The sequence below is a fragment of the Lithobates pipiens genome, unplaced genomic scaffold (assembly GCF_037356315.1).
Source record: "Lithobates pipiens isolate NorthernLeopardFrog02 unplaced genomic scaffold, aLitPip1_a1.2 Scaffold_18, whole genome shotgun sequence".
Taxonomy (NCBI): domain Eukaryota; kingdom Metazoa; phylum Chordata; class Amphibia; order Anura; family Ranidae; genus Lithobates; species Lithobates pipiens.
The window spans coordinates 637329552-637350954 of record NW_027507758.1 but is presented as its reverse complement, the minus strand read 5'-3'; the positions used below and the strand labels follow the sequence as shown (position 1 = coordinate 637350954).

Sequence of the window (21403 nt, the reverse complement as noted above, 5' to 3'; positions counted from 1 at the left end):
TATGGTCAGTAAGAAAAAGGACGGGCACAGTGGTACCTTCAAGGAGATGTCTCCATTCTTTCAGGGCTAAAATGATCGCCAACAGCTCTCTGTCACCAATCTCATAATTGCACTCAGCAGGTGACAATTTCTTGGAAAAGTAGCCACACGGATGCAGAACGCTCTCAGAGTTAGGATGTTGAGACAGAAGGGTGCCAACTCCAGTCTCAGAAGCATCAACTTCTAGGATAAAAGGCAACGTAGGATCAGGATGTGCCAACATAGGAGCAGAAACAAAGGCAGCCTTGAGAGTCTCAAAGGCCTTAATAGACTCCGGAGACCAACTCTCAGGGTTACCGTCCTTTCTGGTCATATCAGTCAGAGGCTTGACCAGAGGCGAGAAGTTACGAATAAACTTCCGATAGTAGTTGGCAAAGCCCAGGAAACGCTGCAGAGGATGTAAACCCATGGGTCGAGGCCACTGTAGGACTGCCGACAGTTTCTCTGGGTCCATTGAAAAACCAGCAGTGGAAATGACATAGCCCAGGAATGTAACCTGTTCACGATGGAACTCGCACTTCTCCAGTTTACAATAGAGATTGTTCTCTCTTAGTTTCTGAAGTACACGACAGACATCGGTGTGGTGGCTCTCCAGGGACTTGGAAAATATGAGGATATCATCGAGATAAACCACCACACACAATTGCAACAAATCTTGGAGGACATCGAATAAATTCCTGGAAAACTGCTGGGCGTTACAAAGGCCAAAAGGCATTACCAGGTATTCATAATGGCCAGTTCTGGTATCAAAAGCAGTTTTCCACTCGTCGCCCTCCTTAATGCACACAAGATTGTATGCCCCTTTCAGGTCAAGCTTTATGAAAACCGTTTCTCCCTTGAGGTGGTCAAATAACTCTGTAATCAATGGAATCGGGTAGGTATTCTTAATCGTGACACGATTGAGACCCCTATCAACTATACAAGGTCTCAGTTCACCGCTCTTCTTTTTCACAAAGAAGAAACCAGCACCAGCAGGAGACAAGGACTTGCGGATGAAACCTTGAGAAAGTGTGTCAGCAAAATACTCCTCCATGGCCTTATCCTCCAAGATTGACAAAGGGTAAACCCAGCCACGAGGAGGTATGGCACCAGGTTGAAGGTCAATTGCACAATCATAAGGCTGGTGTGGAGGCAAACTACCGGCTTGACCTTTATCAAAGACATTGCCAAAATCACGCAGGGAGGGGAGTGAAGCGGTGCACAGGACCTTGGATACCTTCAGGGAGCATGTCTCACTGCATTGTGGTGACCAGGAGATAACCTCAGCATGGAGCCAATCAAAAGAGGGGTTGTGCCTCTGTAACCAAGGATAACCAATAACCAGCGGAAATCTGGGTGGGGAAATAATTTGGTATTGGATTATCTCATGGTGAAGAGCCCCTACGGCCATGGACAACGGAACCATCTCATGAGTCACATGGGCAGGCTGTAAAGGCCTCCCGTCAAAAGCCTCAATGGCAAGTGGAGTGTCACGCAGCTGCAGCGGAATCGAGTGCTGCGAAACAAATGCAGCATCAATGAACAGGCCTGCAGCCCCAGAGTCGATTAGAGCCTGTATCTCGATAGATGACTCAGCCCAAGAAAGGGTGACCAAAACCAGGGGCTTATCCTTCTGGATAACTGGGGACGAAACAACTCAACCTAAGGTCTGTCCATGATAGGACCTCAAGGTTCGGGCGTTCCCTGGACGGGTAGGACAAGACTTCAAAAAGTGACCTGCCTGGCCACAATAAAGGCACAATCTCTCCCTCCGCCTAAGGCCCCTTTCACACATGCGGACTGTATGTCTGTATTTCATCCATCCGTTTGCGGATGAAATCCGGACATACATGCATCCCTATGGGACAGCGGGTGTCTGCAGATACACATCCGCAGACACCCGCTATTGTCCGCAACAGTCTGATTCTACAGACGGAGGAAAATCCTATTTTCTATCCGTCTGCAGAGCGGATCGGATGAACATGGACAGACGGTCCGTGCTCGTCCGATACCCATAGAGGAGAGCGGAGAGCTGACAGGGCCCTGCACAGTGTGTGGAGACTGCGCTGTCCGCATCCGGCTCAGCGAGGACAACGGAGCGATCCCCGCTGAGCGAGCGGATCATCATGGGGCGGATCATTACTGATCCGCCCCGTGTGAAAGGGGCCTAAAGGTTCTCTCATCCAGAGAGAGACGCGTGAAGCCCAGGTGCATGGGTTCATCTTCACTGACCAACTCGGTACCAGGAGGCATGGGAGGTGAGGGAGGCATGGGTGGGACTACAAAGCTCGGAGGCAAACGTACAGGAGGCTTCTGCAAGCGCTCCTTAAGAGAAAGTCTTTCTCTGAGACTGGAGTCAATGAGGATGGCAAACGAGATCAAGCTCTCCAGCTCAGTGGGTATATCCCGGGCTGCTATCTCATCCTTGATGGAATCCGAGAGACCATGATAAAAAAGCAGCCACGAGGGCCTCATTGTTCCAAGCAACTTCTGCTGCCAGAGTATGGAATTCAATGGCGTAGTGGGCAACAGTTATCGTACTCCGTTTGATGGACATGAGGCACTTGGCAGCAGAAGCGGAGCGCGCGGGAACATCAAAAACCCTTTTAAAGGAGGCCACAAACTGAGGGTAACTCAAGACAACAGGTTTTTGCGTCTCTCATAGAGGGTTAGCCCAGACCAAGGCTCTCTCAGAAAGCAAAGATATCATGAAACCTACTTTGCTTCTGTCCGTGGGAAACACCTGAGGCAGCATTTCGAAGTATATCTCAACCTAATTGAGAAACCCTCTGCATTGAACTGGATCACCCCCAAATCGCTGGGGAAGTGGAACCAGACATACCTCTTATAGAGGAAATACTCGAGGCGGGTGCCTGCACAGAGACTGGTGCAGCAGCAGGGACGGCCTGCGACTCAGGTTGTACCGGAGCAGCCACCGTGGGGGATTCCAGGTGAGCCGTGCGATTCAGGAGCATTTGTAACATCAAGGCAAACTGATCCATGTGGTGATCTTGCTCATCCAATCTGGAAAAAATATTACCAACAAGTGGATTGACTGTATCTTCTGCCTTTGCGTACTGGCAGAAACCATGAAACAGACTGAGACAGAAGTACACACTTGTTTATTAATAAAAATAAAAAGGTAAATAGAAAAAAGCGTAGTCAAGCAAAGCCAGAGTCCAGTAGCCAGATCGAGTAGTCAGCCAATCCAAAGTTCATAAACCAGATCGGCTAATCAGCCAGGCCAGAGGTCAGGGATCCAAGGAGAGCAACTGCAAGCAGGATAAGAAGCCAGGAGGGATGTCAGCAAGCTAGTCTAGAAACAACCAGCAGGAGATGGTTCCTTGTGATGTGACCAACGCGAAGGCAAAGGAAAAAGTGAGCTGGAAGGCTTTAAATAGGCAGGTAAGCCGAGCATCATCGGGAACAGCTGGTAACTGTGGAAAGAGAAGAGAGCTGGCAATTAGCCGACAGCTGAGCGGCCAGCCCAGAGGAGGAAGGGCTAAGCCAGCCCTGACAGGCATGTAATTACAATTCTTGATATATTTCACAGCAGGGCCCGTTCCTGCGCCCACCGAAAGTAACTGTGAGGACTTACAGTGTTGTGGCACCAGCACCACCACAACCACCAAAGGCCCAATTTTTCTACCACTGTTCAACAATGGCATGTAATTACAATTCTTGATATAATCGTTCACAGCAGGGTGCTCCAGCGCCCACCAAGAGTCACTTTGCGGGCTTACAGTGTTGTGGCAACACCTTAGGCCCACATTTCTGCAGAGCATATAGGGTGGGCCCCTACTTTAAAACATCCAACTTACAAACATCTCCTACTTGCAAACGGAAGGAGACAACAGGAAGGGAGATGAAAAAAGAGGGGTGATAACCTTTCCCTATGTCTCTCTCTGTAAATTCATCATCACTCACGATACCAACCGCCCCACCGACTTCCCAATAAACCCTAAGACGCGCCACACAGGAGCGATCTCCAACTGTAACACTTGCTGACTGATAGCGTCCTGAGCTGTCATCAGATATATAAATGAAGGGGCGGGCATAGTGGTGACATCATTGCCCAGATATGGTCATATTCAGACAATGATGTCATGATCTATGCCGCACCCATTTGCCTACATGGCCAATGTAAGGGAATGGGTGGGGTGAAGTCAGCGGTTGCTAAGGATGCAGCAGTTGCAGGCAGCTGTTTGCTTCCCTAGAAACCAGTGACAGCCAGAGGTCATCACATTCATCTGCACCAAATGCCGTAAACGTTGGATGTTCAGAAGAATGTCGTGTAATGGATCTGAACTGCAATCGGGTTCAAGTTAGATGTCTGCTGCTGGTCCTAATTATGTAGTGTAGATGTGCATGCATGCCGGAAGTAATCACTCTGACTGCTCAGTTCAATCACTTCCTAATCTCTGTTTATTGCAAGGCGGTGTCCAACGTTTTATACACAAAGGGCAATAGAGTATACGTCACTACTATGTAAATTTGGCGAGTCTAAAAGGTACATCCTAGTTGGCTGAAATACAGGAAGAATGCAGGAACTTGATGATGGATGCTTTGTTGATGCTGGCTCATCTCTTTACTTCCTCATACCTCCAGTGCAGGGGCAGCAGGGTGTAGGCGCCATCTGTGGTAATCAAACAGAGCTAAGCTCTTTACTATATAATAAGTAACGAGTTGCATAGAAACATGTATACACATAACGATAATCATAAAAATGCCTATTTTCTTATGTTCATTACATTCATGTAATGCCCCCCCTAAAATTATTATTTTATTTTCTCTTTTCTGTCCCTCGTGCTAAAGGTCCTACTCACCTGGCCCATTCTCTTCAGCAATTCTTTAAGGCTGTAAATAGAAAAGGGCAGCAACTAGCTCACTACACCCCTCGATACAGACCGAGAAGGGCAGTCAGGCGCTACCTATCCCTATAACCATATAGGATTGTGAGATTATGGACAGAGAGTTAAATTAGATCTTGATCTAAATTGATAAATTAAGATCAAGATCTTCTGGGACCCGGCTGGGGCCACCAGAATCACCTCCTTCTGTTTCTGCTTAATCCTGCGGAGAAGGCGTGGAAGTAGTAGAGCTGGAGGAAATGCATAGATCAGTGAGAACTGATCCCCTGGGAAGACTAATGCATCTGTTCCAGCGGACCCCTTGTTTGACATAAAGTTGTCAACCTTATTAATGAATCTGGACGCGAATAGGTCCATGTCCGGAGTACCCCATCTGACATATTGCTAGGAAGAGGTCGGGGTGAAGAGATCATTCTCCCAGAAATAATTGTTGGCGTCTCAAGTAGTACACCTGAAATATTAAAATTGCCGATAGGCAAGGAGTGTTGTGTTCTGCCAAATCTAGACCATTATTCACCTCTTTTTGGGCTGCACGACTTCTCATGCCTCCCCTGGTGATCGATGTAAGCCACCGCCGTGGCCCTGTCAGACTGAATCCTGTCAGGACAGTCCCGTAATCTGACCGCCAAGATTCTATGGCCAGATGTACTGCCTGAAACTTCCAACAAAGTTGATAGGCAAGGTCCTCTAACCTGGACCATCTCTCCTGGACAGAATCTTCTTCCAGGGCTGCTCCCCAGCCTAGAAGGCTTGCATCTGTTGTTAACACCTTGCAGGATAAAGATTTTCCCTCCTGCTGGATAACAACCTTCAAATTTAGGCTCTGACCCATGTTGGGAGCCAAGCATATTGAAAACAAACAAGGCCTGAATCCTCTTTATTCCAGACCGACAGGATGGTGTCTTGAAGCAGTCTTTGAATAAATCTGCGCATAAGGGGCGGCCCTGAAGGAGGCCACCATTTCCCCTAAAAATCTCCTGCAGCCAAATGAAGTAATTTTCCTTTATCCTGATAAATTGAATTAGTCCTACAATTAAACTGATTCCCGTTTGGGGTAAGAATACCTTCTTCTGTATGGTATCTCTAACCAGCCCACAAGTAACCTCCTTGATGGTTTTAAGGAGAATCTTCCTAGGCTGAGAGTCCAACCTAGAGATTTCAGATATCTACAGCTGAGATCAGACTCTGGTTTTAGACCTGAGACTGAATGATCTATTAAAAGTAGATCCTTTTAATAGGCTAGGACCGCTATGCCCTGAGCCCTTAACCTGGCTGCCAGAATCTTTCAAAACACTCGTAGTGCTGTGGCTAAGCCGGATGGCAGTGCCACGATTGAAAAAATAATTTTATATTTCAAACCGCAGAAATTTCTGGTAAGCGGGAAACTTTAGCACATGGAGATATGCAACTTCCCTCCTTGCAGGATGGACACAGCCGATCGAATTATGAAAGGATCGGATGTTCAAGTGCTGATTCAGATCTCCGAGATCTAGAATGGGTCTCTAGAATGGGTCTTTCCTCTCTGTTTGGCTCTGAGACCTTAAAAGGTTTGCGCCAAAAAAAAAAAACCTGTTCCACTAAGGCAATCTCGGATATCACCGACTGGGATAACAGCTAATCCAGAGGCCAGAAAGAGAGACTTCTCTTCTTTCTCTGGAACTTTAGGAGCGATCTTTGAGGAGACGGACACTCTTGCATAAAGACTGCCGCCTCAGCAGCCCCAAGGACCCCACAGACAGCACCCAAACAGGACCTGAACCCCAGACCCTCGGATCGAAACCTGACTGGGCCATCCGGGCTCTTGGCACTCTAGATGTAACCTAGAGAAGAAAATCGCAGAAATCCCTCTGCTCTTAACATTGTTCCTGCCAGACTTTGAGAATCGCAGGACCTTTCTACTCACCCGAATGAGTGGGGGTGCTCCTTCATGAGAAGGCCTTAGCATTCTGCTTTATGGGCTTTCTGCTCCCAAGATCCTGGTGCGGCCCCTGGGAACTAAGGCATAGGAGAGGCTGCACGATTAAAGGAGAACTGTCTGAACCTCCTAATACTGGTAAAGAGAGCTTTACTCCTTTTGGATATACTTATCCATTCTAAATAGTCGTACTCCAGAAAGGGACACAGACTGGCTAAGGGTTTTCACCTGGTGCTTCGGCTGATTAATATTTCAGCCACAGACCTCTATAAAAATGCACTAGTCCAAGTATAAGCCAAAGGGCTTAAACGATCGAGTCCTTCATAGCATCTGTGAGACACAGATCAGGCTGAACTTTCAGGTATCTCACACCTGTTCCTTATCCCCTTGGAGTCCATATTCCAATGCATTGGCGTGACTCAAAATGTGCTCCACCAAAATAGTGGAGCAGACGTTAAAGGGTTAATGGACTGAGCTACTCCTTTTGCAGCCAGAACTGCAAAAGGACCCTGAGGACTAGATGGGAATCTGCTATGTTTAGTCCTACTATGGAGAGACACCATAGCAATAATCTTTTAAATGGTAGAAGAAAAAACCTGTTTGTATGAAATACACAGGGACAGAAGTGTTCTACCCTTGACGGATCATCTGACTGGCTGTATTTTTCTTTTTTACCTTTTAGGGGAGGAAGACATCCTTTTGGAAGGGTTTTTAGATGGTGGATACCATTAACCCTTAGAGGAGTTCCTGGACCCCTTGTCACTGATAGCTTACAGTACAAAGCAGAGGCAGTACCAGCAAAAGAATGTTTCACTTGCTAGGCTATAGTACAGTACAAAAGTTGCTATTAGTCCTAGCTATACAGTACAATGTTGTCAACAAAAGGGGGATGCCTGTGTCACCAAACCTGACCAGCAACCACTCTGCTCTGTCCCTCCACCGCCAGACTGCAGCTTTCCCTGTATAGCTTAAATTACTTCCTCCACGTGTGGCCAGCGTCTGATGCCATTTAGCCATGCCCCCTTCTTCCTCTTTCAACAGGGAAGTGTGTGAGCGCAGGCATCATGGCGGGCGGGCGGCGGGGGGATAAATTCTCCGCCTGAGAAGAGGCCGCGTCCTGCCCAAAAAACTTTTTTTTAAGAAAAAGAAGCAGCTGGCTGGCATTAAAAGGATCAAAAACCGCCAAACTGGGGGCCCAGAAAGTGATCAGAACCCCCCTTCATACCTGAGGGTCTGAGCTGGCTTGAACGGAGAGGAGAGTGGAGCTTCTGCTGTTTCCAGCATCAGAATGGTGAGTGCTCAATACAGCCTCCAGGGGTGACACATATATATGACATGACAACACAATACATGGAAGGAGAGATTCCTGAGAAAATCTCCCCTACCTTTCCTCGCTGCAGGGTTTATCAGAGATAAAAAAAAACAATCTTCGCCCTTCACGGTAGGCTCCGAAACCTTGAAAGGAAACCTTCAGGAACAGGGGTACACTCAGGTAATCCCGCAATCCTGGACCTGCGAGAAGACCCTGCCAGTAAACTTTTATTGGCTTTCTACCAAAAAGTACCGGATCCCAGGGCCCAGATTTAAAAGCATTTGCAAGCAAAACCTTGTGTCTTCGGATGACGAGACCCGGGTACCATTCATTTAGTTCATTATGGAGATATCAGAATGGATCCGGTCAGGGTGGCTGGCTCTCATCAAAGGATTACTGCCCGTGGGGCTCAGTACACACATCCTTACATGTGCCCAACACCTTAGACACTGGCGAAAAAACTGAGGACTTCCAGTAATGGGAGGGATTATATGGGGGAAGTTCACTCCTTAAAGGGCATGCCAGTGTCCAGCACCTGATATATGCCAATATAACCCACATAGTTATTACTATGGCTCTGTGTCCCCTGATGTAAGAAAAGAAATATACAAATGCATAATATAAACAGATAGAGTTCAGCAGTACCATTAGAAAATTGCTTACCCAACACGTCAATTGGCAAGTACAAAACCCAGCTGTTCAAAAAGCTCCCCCCCCCCCATGGTGAACAAGGGGGATTGTGTGGAATTAAGTCTAGATAGAGGTAAGGGTAGATCTATATAAAGAAATAGGTTGGATATTACCCATACAGGGAATATATATGATGCACCGGGGGGGAGTGGGGGAGAAGGAAAGAGGGAGAAGGGAAAAAGAGGGGGGGGGGGTGGAAGAGAGAACCAGCGGGGGGAGGGGAAAAACGGGATGGGATCAAGAGGGAAAAGGAAGGAGAGAATGAGGGGGAAAAAGGGGGGAGGAAAGAAAGGAAAACCAAGGGGAAGGGAAATGGGGAGGGAAGCAGAAGGAAGAAGGGGAAGGAACGGAAGAGAAAGGAGAGGGAAGGGGCCACGGGTAAGGAGGTGAGAGGGACGGGCAGTGAAGGGAAGGAAGTGCATATACAGTATCTCACAAAAGTGAGTACACCCCTCACATTTTTGTAAATCTTTTCTTCTATCTTTTCATGTGACAACACTGAAGAAATGACACTTTGCTACAATGTAAAGTAGTGAACCCATCATTCTGAGAAAACTAGGAGAGAGTTGAACATCTCTCTGCGCCAATGTAGCAGGAGCTGCCAGCAGTCGGCTGAATGTAACATGGAGAAAGGTGTCAAACAAAAGGAGGGAAATTACATGGGCTTGGACTGTGTTGTTCATTTAAGAGATTCTATCTTGCTTGCAATGTTTTGCTGTCTATGTGTGCTTCATCTAAGTACACAGACACTTCTCTCTCCCTACTCAAGTCTTTAGTTTCCCAACTGTTAGACAAACCTGATGAAATATAAAATATATATTATTCTATTATATCTATAGATATTATTCTATTTGCTAGTTTTTAATAACATCTCACACCTCCCCCTTTCTTATTTTCTTTATAAATTAGAATGTAATACATTTTGTCAGAACGGATACTTTAAACACAGTGATTGCGTTCTGTGAATCTGTTACCTTTATTTTCAGCATTCCAACCAGAAATTTCCATAACACTTAACTGATGACCTACAACTGTTTTATAACGTCACCTATGAGCAAAGTATGGGTATCGAGATGTGGAAATCTGTTCTCCTTATGAATTGTTACTTACATGATGAAGATCAGCCATGGATTATATTTGAGGTGTATATCAGGGTGTGCTTCTTCCCCACATGAGAGCTGTGATGTCCAGCAACATTCATATAGAAGACATTTCCCACACTCAAGGCGCTAATACACCTCGAGGGTTGTGTGGGGTCCCCGATGTACAGGAAGACAGGACTTCAGTGAGGAATAATTCCCTCACTCTGGGCAGAAGGATAGCTTCTCCCCCGTGTGAGATCTCTGATGTCTGAAAAGACTGGACTTGTCTGAAAAACATTTCCCACAGTGAGGACAGGAATATGGCTTCTCCCCTGTGTGAGATCTCTGATGTCTGTAAAGATGGGACTTCTGTGAAAAACATTTCTTGCACTCAGGACAAGAATACATCTTTCCCCCTGTGTGAGATCTCTGATGTATGTAAAGACTATACTTGTATGAAAAACATTTCCTGCATTCAGGGCAAGAATATGGCTTCACCCCTGTGTGAGATCTCTGATGTCTGTTAAGATGGGACTTCTGTGAAAAACATTTCCCACACTCTGGGCAAGAATACATCTTCTCTCCCGTGTGAGATCTCTGATGTGAGTAAAGACTGGACTTGTATGAAAAACATTTCCTACACTCAGGACAGCAGTATGGCTTCTCCCCTGTGTGCAATCTCTGATGTGTGTAAAAGCTAGATTTGTCTGAAAAACATTTCCCGCACTCAGGACAGGAATACGGCTTCTCCCCGGTGTGAGTTCTTTTATGCACATTAAGACCAGATTTAAAACGGAAACATTTCCCACACTCAGTACAGGAAAAGCTCTTCTCTGTTGGAAGGACGGCCCCGTCCCTCACAGTCTGAGGTTCCTCAGGATAAGAGGAATACGATGGTCCATCTACACTGTGTGGTGCCGGATGGACATTTGAGGTAGTCGGGTTTTCTCCTGGACTATACTGTGTGATGTCCTCATCTTCTACTTTACAGTCTGGAGACAAAGTGAGACAATCCTCTGAGGTTTTCCTCATCTCCCGTCCATCTACTAAAATAGAAATACAAAGATTATTACTAGACATGAGCTGATTGGTTCCCCTAAACCAGGACTCCGCCCACATCAGGCAGCTTTGTCTCTGAGGATCTTACAATTCCCCCCTCAAGGTAACTAGTAAATGGGTCCTCTGATCTCCTACCAGATCATTTCTTTATTCATGGACCTTAGTCAGAGAGTGAGGAAACAACGAGAACTGTCTTTTATAGGAGTGACAGTGATGAGGGGATTATAGGACGAGTGTCCCCTCCCCCTCTATCACTCATTGCCATCTTCCCAACACAAGAAGTCCTGCACTTCCTTATTTAGTCCATGATTTAGTCATGAATAACAGCGGGGCTGAGCCCCACCAGAGGTCAGAGAGTGAGGATGGGGGAGAACAACCAAGATGAAGACTGGACTGATCCTGAAGACCCCGATCATTGGGTTATTGACTCCTCCCTCATTATCACTTTCTGTTTAACCACTTCAATACCAGGCAATTTTGCCCCTTCCTGCCCAGGACAATTTTGAGCTTTCAGTGCTGTCGCACTTTGAATGACAATTGCGTGGTCATACAACACTGTATCCAAACTCATTTTTTATCATTTTCTTTCCACAAATAGAGATTTATTTTGGTGGTATTTGATCACCTCTGCAGTTTTTATTTTTTGCTAAACAAACTAAAAAAGACCGACATTTGTGAAAAAAAACATTTTTCTCCTTTTCTGTTTTTAAAATTTTGTTTTCTCCTTCACGGACGGGCACTGATGAGTCAGCACTGATACGTAGAACTGATGGGCACTGACAGTCAGCACTTATGGGCACTGATAGGTGGCATTGATGGACACTAATAGATGGCACTGAAGGGCAGCACTGATAGGTATTAATGCTGGGCACTGATTGGCACTGTGATGGACACTGATTGGTAGTGATGGACGAACTTCCGACGGGACGTTTCGCGAACGCGAAATGCGAACGGACCCAAACGTTCGCGAAACAGAACGTTCGCCGCGGGCCCCATTGACTTCAATGGGAGGCGAACTTTGCAAACCTTCATGTCGAATTTGCGGCCACGTGGTAATTATTAGGGGGTAAAACGTAGTCCCACCATCTGGACAATGACATAATACATGTATGAGGTGAATTTGGGATCGATAACTACAAGCATTTTTATTTTATTTGGGAAATTGTTCTAACAATTCAGGACTATGGAGCTAATGAAGGCAATGGAGGAGAGGGAAGGTCAGGGACCAGGGTAGGCAAAGAAGAGGGTGCAGGAGATGATCACCAGCAGCGTGACATACCGGAATGACACATGCACCGTGTTAGAGGCATCTGACAGCAGCACCGTAATACAGAGCACTGACAGCAGCACCGTGACATACAGCGCTGACAGCAGCACCGTGACATACAGCGCTGACAGCAGCACCGTGACATACAGCGCTGACAGCAGCACCGTGACATACAGCGCTGACAGCAGCACCGTGACATACAGCGCTGACAGCAGCACCGTGACATACAGCGCTGACAGCAGCACCGTGACATACAGCGCTGACAGCAGCACCGTGACATACAGCGCTGACAGCAGCACCGTGACATACAGCGCTGACAGCAGCACCGTGACATACAGCGCTGACAGCAGCACCGTGACATACAGCGCTGACAGCAGCACCGTGACATACAGCACTGACAGCAGCACCGTAAGCAGCCCCAGGAGGAAGTCAGCACAGCACAGGGATGGTGTGATCCCCTCATAATAAGAACCCCCAGGAGGAAGTCAGCACAGCACAGGGATAGTGTGATCCCTTCATAATAAGAACCCCCAGGAGGAAGTCAGCACAGCACAGGGATATCATAAGCAGCCCCAGTAGAAATATGACACCGCTCAACCTCTTCAAAGAGGAGGGTAGGGGCATATAGTACGGTGTGCTTTTTTGGGTCAAGGAAGTGAGCCAAATGAATTAAGAAGGTCTGTGTGCTTGATTAAAAAAATAGTTTATAGACATATACATGGTCTACTGGTCACATGTGTTGAATTCCTCCGAGATCCATGCCTCATTCATTTTTAGAAATGTGAGGTAGTTAACACTGTGGTGAGCTAGGCGAGTACGCTTATCGGTCACAATCCCCCCTGCTGCGCTGAACGTCCTTTCGGACAGGACACTGGATGAGGGGCAAGCCAACAGTTCGATTGCAAATTGGGCAAGCTCTGGCCAGAGGTCAAGCCTGCCCACCCAGTAGTCTAGGGGTTCATCACTCCTCAGAGCGTCCACATCGGCCGTTAACCCAATGTAGTCGGACACCTGACGGTCTAGGCGTTCCCTGATGCTGGATCCGGATGACACCTGTCGATGGGTCGGCTGAAAGAATGACCTCATATCCGAAGTCACCAACACATCTTCAAACCGGCCTCTTCTTGCAGGCGCTGTTGGATTGGTACCCGCAAATCCTTCTCTGGGAGTGGGAATTGCTCCTCTGCCAGCGCACGCAAAAGCAGAATGCAGCATTTCTCGAAGCAAGGCCTGGAAGTGCTGCATTCTGACAGCCCTCTGCGACGGCGGTAACATTTCCGCCATTTTGTGTTTGTACCGGGGGTCTAAGTACGTTGCCACCCAGTACTGGTCCTTGACCCTCATGCTTTTTATACGGGGGTCCCTATTAAAACACTGGAGCATGAAGGCCCCCATTTGCACTAAAGTGGAAGCGGTGTGGTGGCCTGGCTCCTGCTCATCATCCAGGATAATGTCGTCCTCTTCATTCTCCTCTCCCCATCCACGCACAACAGGGATCCCAGAAAGGTTTAAAGCATGCTCTTCTTGCTCCTGCTCATCCGCCCCGGCACCATCCTCCTCTGACTCCTCATCAGACTCCTGTTGTTGACTTGTCTCAGATAGAGTAGCCCCCCCTGGGAATTCATCCAGCATTGCGACTTCCTCATCTTCCCGCTCCTGCTCCTCCACAGCCTGATCAATGACACGACGCAATGCACGCTCCAGAAAGAAGGCATAAGGTACCATGTCACTGATGGCGCCATGGCTGCGACTGACCAGTTTGGTGATCTCCTCAAATGGCCGCAGAAGTCTGCATGTGTCGCGCATGAGCAGCCACTGGCGCGGTGAAAAAAAACCCAGCTCCCCAGAACCGTTTCTTTCGCAGAGTTCATACAGGTAGACGTTAACTGCACGTTTCTGCTGGAGCAGCCTATCAAGCATATAGAAGGTTGAGTTCCATCGCGTCGGGCAATCGCAAATAAGACGTCTGACCGGCAGATGGTGTCGCCGCTGAATGTCAGCAAGGCGAGCCATGGCCGTGTAAGATCTTCTGAAATGGGCCGAGATTTTCCTTGCCTGCCGCAAGATGTCCTGGACCCCAGGGTATTTGACAAGGAATCGCTGCACGACCAAGTTTAAGACGTGTGCCATGCACGGCACGTGCGTGATTTTGCCCTGTTTCAATGCGCTAAGCAGATTGGCACCGTTGTCACACACCACTTTACCAACTGTCAAATTGAGCGGTGTTAGCCACTCATCTGCCTGTGAACGCAAAGCTGAAAGGAGTGCCGGGCCAGTGTGGCTCTTTGCTTCCAGGCACAACAGACGCAGCACGGCATGGCAACGTCTCACCTGGCATGTGGAATAGGTTCTGGGGAGCTTGGGCGGTGCAGTGGAAGAGATGCTAGCAGCGGAAAAGGAGGAGGCAGCTGAGGAGGAGAGGGAGGAGGATGGAGTAGGAGGAGGAGAAGAAGAGTCAGGCCTGCATGCAATCCGTGGCGGTAAAACCAAATCTACACGGGTGCCACGGGTTACATGCTTGACGGCCGTCAGAAGGTTCACCCAGTGGGCAGTAAAACTGATATACCTTCCCTGCCCGTGTTTGCTAGACCACGTGTCTGTGGTCAGATGTATCTTGGCACCGACACTGTGTGCCAGAGATACATTCACTTGCCGCTGAACATGGCCATATAGCTCTGGGATGCCCTTCTCTGAGAAATACTTCCTTCCTGGGACCTTCCATTGTGGTGTTCCAATGGCCACAAATTTGCGAAAGGCCTCCGAGTCCACCAGTTTATATGGCAGTAGTTGGCGGGCTATGAGTTCTGACAAGCCAGCCGCCAACCGTTGGGCAAGAGGGTTATCGGGCATCATCATTTTTTTACGCTCAAACATTAGGCCCACGGAAGCCTGCCTTTTTGCAGAAAAATGTGAGCTTGGCGTGATGGAAGGTGGAGTGGAGGACAATTGTGAGGAGAGAGGAGAAGGAGAAGTAGAAGACGAGGCTGGACGGTGAGAGCCTGCAGTGTGGCTTTGTGTGTTCCGTTGCTCCCACTGGGCTCGGTGATGGCTGCTCATGTGCCTTCTTAAGGCGGTCGTCCCTAGGTGAGTATTGGGCTTACCGCGACTAACGCGTTGACTGCAAAGATTGCAGATGGCAACGCTATTGTCAGCAGCGGACACGTTAAAAAAAGCCCACACTGCGGAGCCATGTGCCGGTGTCCTGGGAGCGCCAGATGTGACCGTACATGGTCGATGACTCGCTCCTGATACATTTGCAGTCTGCTTTGTCCCTGCTGTGCAATGTAAGTCATTGCTGCTTCTCCTCCCTATCTGCTGGTCCATATCTCCCTCTGAACTCCCCTCCTCTTCCTCTCTTGTGGGCACCCACGTGACATCACTAGACACGTCATCATCAACGTCACCTTCCCCACCGCTATAAGTAGAGATCTCGGAGTAGGCAGCAACACCGGGGACCAACCTCCTCCTTGGGCTGATCTGGGTACTGGCGTCAGACTGCTGAGTAGCGCTTGTTGCTACCTCCTCTTCCTGATCCAATACCAAGAGTGGCTGCGCATCAGAAATGTCCTCTTGATATGGATCGGAAAATAATTCCAGTGACTCAAGCGGAAGGTATGTGGTGGTGGTGGTGGTGGTCGTGTTGTTGGTGGTAGTGTCTTTGGGGGTGCACATAGCAGAGAGTGAAGAAGAGGGTGCAGATCGAGAGGATGAGGAGGGTGCAGAAGAGTAAGGCTGAGCGAGCCACTCAACCAAGTCTGGTGCATCCTTTAAAGTAATTGAACGCACCTTCTGCAACTTCCCACTTTGGCTCAAGCCTGTTGCTCCTGCCCTACCCCTACCACCCCTGCGGAAGGGCCTGCCTCTTCCTCTGCATGTCATTTTTTAAATGACCCTGTGACAAAACTCTTAGTCCCTATACCGCTGAAGGACTGCTGCAGTATAGGTGAGCGGTCAGCAGTGGTGCACGTCAACCCTATCTATTGTGGACCTATAGCGGTCCTTACAGAACAGCAGACTGTACCGCACTCAAGCCTATGTACCGTAGCACCCTATACCAAGTTACCAGTCCTTATAAGAACTTTTGTGGACCAAGCAGGTTGTGTATTAGTGTTTAGCAGACTGTACCTCAGTCCCTATACCGCTGAAGGACTGCTGCAGTATAGGGCAGCGGTCAGCAGTGGTGCACGTCAACCCTATCTATTGTGGACCGATAGCGGTCCTTACAGAACAGCAGACTGTACCGCACTCAAGCCTATGTACCGTAGCACCCTATACCAAGTTACCAGTCCTTATAAGAACTTTTGTGGACCAAGCAGGTTGTGTATTAGTGTTTAGCAGACTGTACCTCAGTCCCTATACCGCTGAAGGACTGCTGCAGTATAGGGCAGCGGTCAGCAGTGGTGCACGTCAACCCTATCTATTGTGGACCGATAGCGGTCCTTACAGAACAGCAGACTGTACCGCACTCAAGCCTATGTACCGTAGCACCCTATACCAAGTTACCAGTCCTTATAAGAACTTTTGTGGACCAAGCAGGTTGTGTATTAGTGTTTAGCAGACTGTACCTCAGTCCCTATACCGCTGAAGGACTGCTGCAGTATAGGGCAGCGGTCAGCAGTGGTGCACGTCAACCCTATCTATTGTGGACCGATAGCGGTCCTTACAGAACAGCAGACTGTACCGCACTCAAGCCTATGTACCGTAGCACCCTATACCAAGTTACCAGTCCTTATAAGAACTTTTGTGGACCAAGCAGGTTGTGTATTAGTGTTTAGCAGACTGTACGTCAGTCCCTATACCGCTGAAGGACTGCTGCAGTATAGGGCAGCGGTCAGCAGTGGTGCACGTCAACCCTATCTATTGTGGACCGATAGCGGTCCTTACAGAACAGCAGACTGTACCGCACTCAAGCCTATGTACCGTAGCACCCTATACCAAGTTACCAGTCCTTATAAGAACTTTTGTGGACCAAGCAGGTTGTGTATTAGTGTTTAGCAGACTGTACCTCAGTCCCTATACCGCTGAAGGACTGCTGCAGTATAGGGCAGCGGTCAGCAGTGGTGCACGTCAACCCTATCTATTGTGGACCGATAGCGGTCCTTACAGAACAGCAGACTGTACCGCACTCAAGCCTATGTACCGTAGCACCCTATACCAAGTTACCAGTCCTTATAAGAACTTTTGTGGAACAAGTGAGTTGTGAATGTTTAGCAGACTGCAGCAGAAGGGCAGCAGTCAAGTATAATATCCTTTCTATATTTGGAAGAAAGAATATTATACATGTACAAGCCTATTACTGTACCACTGATACCAGTCCTGAAAAGAACCTTTGTGGAACTAATAATAACAGCAAGTCTTTAAAATTACCCTCACTGCCTGACAACACTGCTTCCTTCCTGTCCCTATACAAATTGGCAAAAAAAGAGAACGATTAGTGGTTACTGGAACAGCTCTTTTGTGGACCTTGATAGTAACAGCTAATGATGATGATGATGATGATGATGATGAAAGACTAATCTGGCTGTCCCTGTAGCATACACCGTCCTTTCCCTTTCTCTAAACTAACAAAAGACACTCAGGCTGCTGCAAGAATCAGCAGCACAGCAAACCTATCAACACCTAACACCTATACCAGTCCTGAAAAGAACTTTTGTGTACCAAATAGCTAGTGGTTTATCTCTCCCTACTCCACACAGGAACCTGTCCCTATCGTAACAGAAGAAAGAATGTAAAATGGCCACCGGATCGGGTGTATTTATAGGTTAGGGGGAATGTACAAGTGTCCATGTGCTGTCATGTCTCAATTGGCTGTCCTGTATCACATGATAAACGTGTCACCAAAGGTTAAAGTTCTTGTATACATTAAACACGTAAGTCCGCCGCGGCGAACGACGGAAAAAGGCGTTCGAACGTGCGGACCGCGAATGTCGGAAATTCGCCGCGAAACGACCGCCGGGCGAACCGTTCGGCCATCACTACTGATTGGCACTGTAGTGGGCTCTGATTGGCACTGTGATGGGGACTGATTGGCAGCTGATTGGCACATCTGATGGGGCTGTGCTGATAATTGATGTGCTGATTATCAGCACCCAGTCAGGATAACAGAATCACTTCCTGGCTGTCATTCTGTTATAGGCCGGGCAAGAAGTGGTTAAGGTCCCAAAGTTTGAGGATGTTATTACATTATTACCAACATGTAAAAGCCAGTGCTCCAATTAAATCATCACATATACAATGTCCAGCAAGAAGAAAAAGGGGAGCAAAAGAAGTAAGGCCTATGTAATATACAACTTATATCTAGGATACAAAAGTAAGGACTGAAAAGGTTGGACTTGATGAACTTGTGTCTTTTTTCAACCTTACTAACTATGTAACTAGGACTATATAATGTACAACATATTGTATAAGATACAACAGATAGGACTATATAGTATCAGAATGATGTAATGTACGACAGAGTATATAGTGCAGGGGTCAGGAGTATATAATGTACAATATAAATTATACAGTGTAAGGGTCAGGACTCATAATATTGGTGTTCAGTAATCAGTGGAAGATTAACTGTTTACATGAGACAAGTTGCAGAGGTCCCACACCGCTGCCTCCCATCTCCTGAGACTGCACTCAGTGACTTGGGTCTGAGACTATACAGACATATCCCTCCACCCGGCACAGCCAGCAGACAACAGAGCAAGTAATCCTGGGATTACACATACCTCAGGTGCCTAGGTCTAGTAACACCTATGGTGAAAATCAACATTTTGCTGCCAGCTGATCCCCAGAATCGCCATAAATCCAGTCTAGATACATAAATTGTGTCGGCAGCACAGAGAAGGAAGATTATCCGAGAGAAATCCAGGAATACAGGACGGGGAACACAGCTCAGGAAAGTGACCAGGGGATTACAGGCTGATATCATCCAGCCCCCGCCCTACTCTGGACCAATCAGTGAGCAGTATGGGTGGAGGAATGTATTTAGTGTTAATGACCCACCTGTGCTGATCTCTGTAGGAGTGTCCTCCTCTATAAATGTCCCCGTTATTCCATCCTCCTCCATAGACTGCTGATCATCCCTCACATACCTCTCTTCTTCTTCTGATTTCACCTCAACATTTATATCTATCAGATCTTCACCCTAAACAAAGAAAATGAGAGAAAATATCATATATAAAAATATAAGCTTTAGTATTCTGACATCACATAAAAAATCCACACATTGTCTTCACAAGTACATACTCTAGATCCTCGGTTTCACCAACCTTGTAACAGTGGGGGATGGTGTGATCTTCCTGTGTGGAATCCCGGGAATACAGAGGACGGGAACATCTTTCTGGTGGGTTCCTGGTATTTGGTGGCTCCATCATATCCTTGTGTCCTTCTGAAAACTCCTCCATCACTCCATACTCCTCATCTCCCTCTTTATACTCTTCTTTAACATCAATATTATCATCCCAGAGGTTCACACTCTGTAAGATGTAATAAAACATTCCGTGTATCAAACATTATTGTGTATATAAATCAGAACTACCAACAATTGTCAATCATCTACCTGATGATGGTGGGGGATGGTGTGACCTTCCTGTGTGGAATCCTGGGAATACAGAGGACGGGGACATCTCTCTGGTGGGTTCCCATTACTGGATCCATCTGTAGGAAACACACACACTGACTGAATACACTGTTTCTATGTGTTTATCAGATGATGGGGGATCTAGGTGGAGCCTCCGTACTGCTCTCTCCTTTACAATAAAGTCTCCTCTTACCCGGTGATGTGAGGGGCGGCTGATTGTCCATCATGACGTCCTTGTAGAGATCCTTGTGTCCTTCTAAATATTCCCACTCCTCCATGGAGAAATAGACAGTGACATCCTGACACCTTATAGGAACCTGACACACACAATGATACAGTCACCATCCAGACACATCCCTTGTCTGTTACTGGATAATGTCCCAGAATCCTCCTCACCTCTCCTGTCAGCAGCTCCATCATCTTCTTGGTGACTTCTAGAATCTTCTCCATGTTGTGTCTCTCAGGTTTTAGGGAGTCACATGGAGGCACTGTGATGGTCATATGATCACCTGACTTCACAAGAGGAAATCTCTGTATTGAGGAACCAATAGGAATATCATGTTAGAATCCCAGAATCCTCCTCACCGGTCAGGTCTGTGTTTTATTAATAGAGATAAGAGTGATGTCATGTGACCTCCCAGAATCCTCCTCACCTCTCCGGTCAGCAGGTAGATGATCTCCAGGGTGAAGTTTAGTATCCTCTCAGTCACGTGACTCCGGTCCTCCTCCATCCTCATTGATGCGGTCATGTGACCTATGTGGGTTTCTCTGTAAATGAAAAGTGGAGAATTATCTGAACTGTATGGGTTGTATAATATTAAAATGGGGATATAAGGGGTTAATAGATGGACTGCCCTCCATGGGAATTGGGACATGTAGACCGGGTCATCTAGCATTTGTTGTGTTCCCAGCAAACCTGAACTTGGCCTGCCTTGTCAAACAGAAGTAGAAAACCAACAATAACCTTTTTTTTACTATCAGGAAGAAGACTTTATTTCTTGTCCTTTGACTAAAGACAGATATGTTTGTATGAAGCCCCAACAGGCCGAAATGCAGAGTGAGAAGCTACAGACATCACAGGGGGTCCTTATGCCAAGCGGGGGGGGGGGGGGGGGAAAGGGGTCTGAGAACAGCCATGATGTCAGTGCGCTGGAGCTGGTGATAGTGATAGTGAAAGGTTTCTGTTCCTTTATCTATACCAGACCCTTGTCCAAGATGAGGGTCTGGTATAGATGTTCAGAGAGGACTAAATCCTAAAACTAAAATCGTGTGGGGGTTTCCCCTAGAAATACATACCAGACCCTTATCTTTGATGGGAGTCTAATATACTGTAGATGTTAATGGGGAAGCTCTCACAATAGAATAAAACTGCCTGTGGTCCAACCTAAATTCCACACGAGACCCTTATCTGAGTATGCAAATTGGCAGGTAGAAACAGCGGGCAAGCACGCGCCAAAAATAAGGGGGCCTTAGATTCCTCCCCCCAGGTGAATGTGTAAGGGTACATATACCTGTAGGATGTTTAGCAAATAATGTGAGCCCAGCTTTAATGGATTAATGAATGTAGAAAATATGTCTTGGATAAAATGTGTTTATGGGAGGCTGAATAGGACTGGGGA

At 47.3% G+C, this 21403-nt stretch overlaps 2 protein-coding genes across 2 annotated transcripts in view; one reads left to right on the top strand and one right to left on the bottom strand.

The window, feature by feature from the left end:
• The window catches only part of LOC143986894 (gastrula zinc finger protein XlCGF66.1-like), a 373036-nt gene that overhangs the window by 91133 nt on the left and 260500 nt on the right, over positions 1-21403 (top strand). The gene's annotated exons all lie outside the window — the stretch shown is intronic.
• The window catches only part of LOC143986896 (uncharacterized), a 237087-nt gene that overhangs the window by 210632 nt on the left and 5052 nt on the right, over positions 1-21403 (bottom strand). Inside the window, 7 exon segments of the mRNA XM_077485302.1 lie at positions 10111-10934; positions 19208-19349; positions 19474-19680; positions 19764-19861; positions 19978-20101; positions 20181-20315; positions 20438-20552. Of these exon segments, the coding sequence (XP_077341428.1) occupies positions 10111-10934; positions 19208-19349; positions 19474-19680; positions 19764-19861; positions 19978-20101; positions 20181-20315; positions 20438-20533 (1626 nt within the window). The 5' untranslated portion in view covers positions 20534-20552.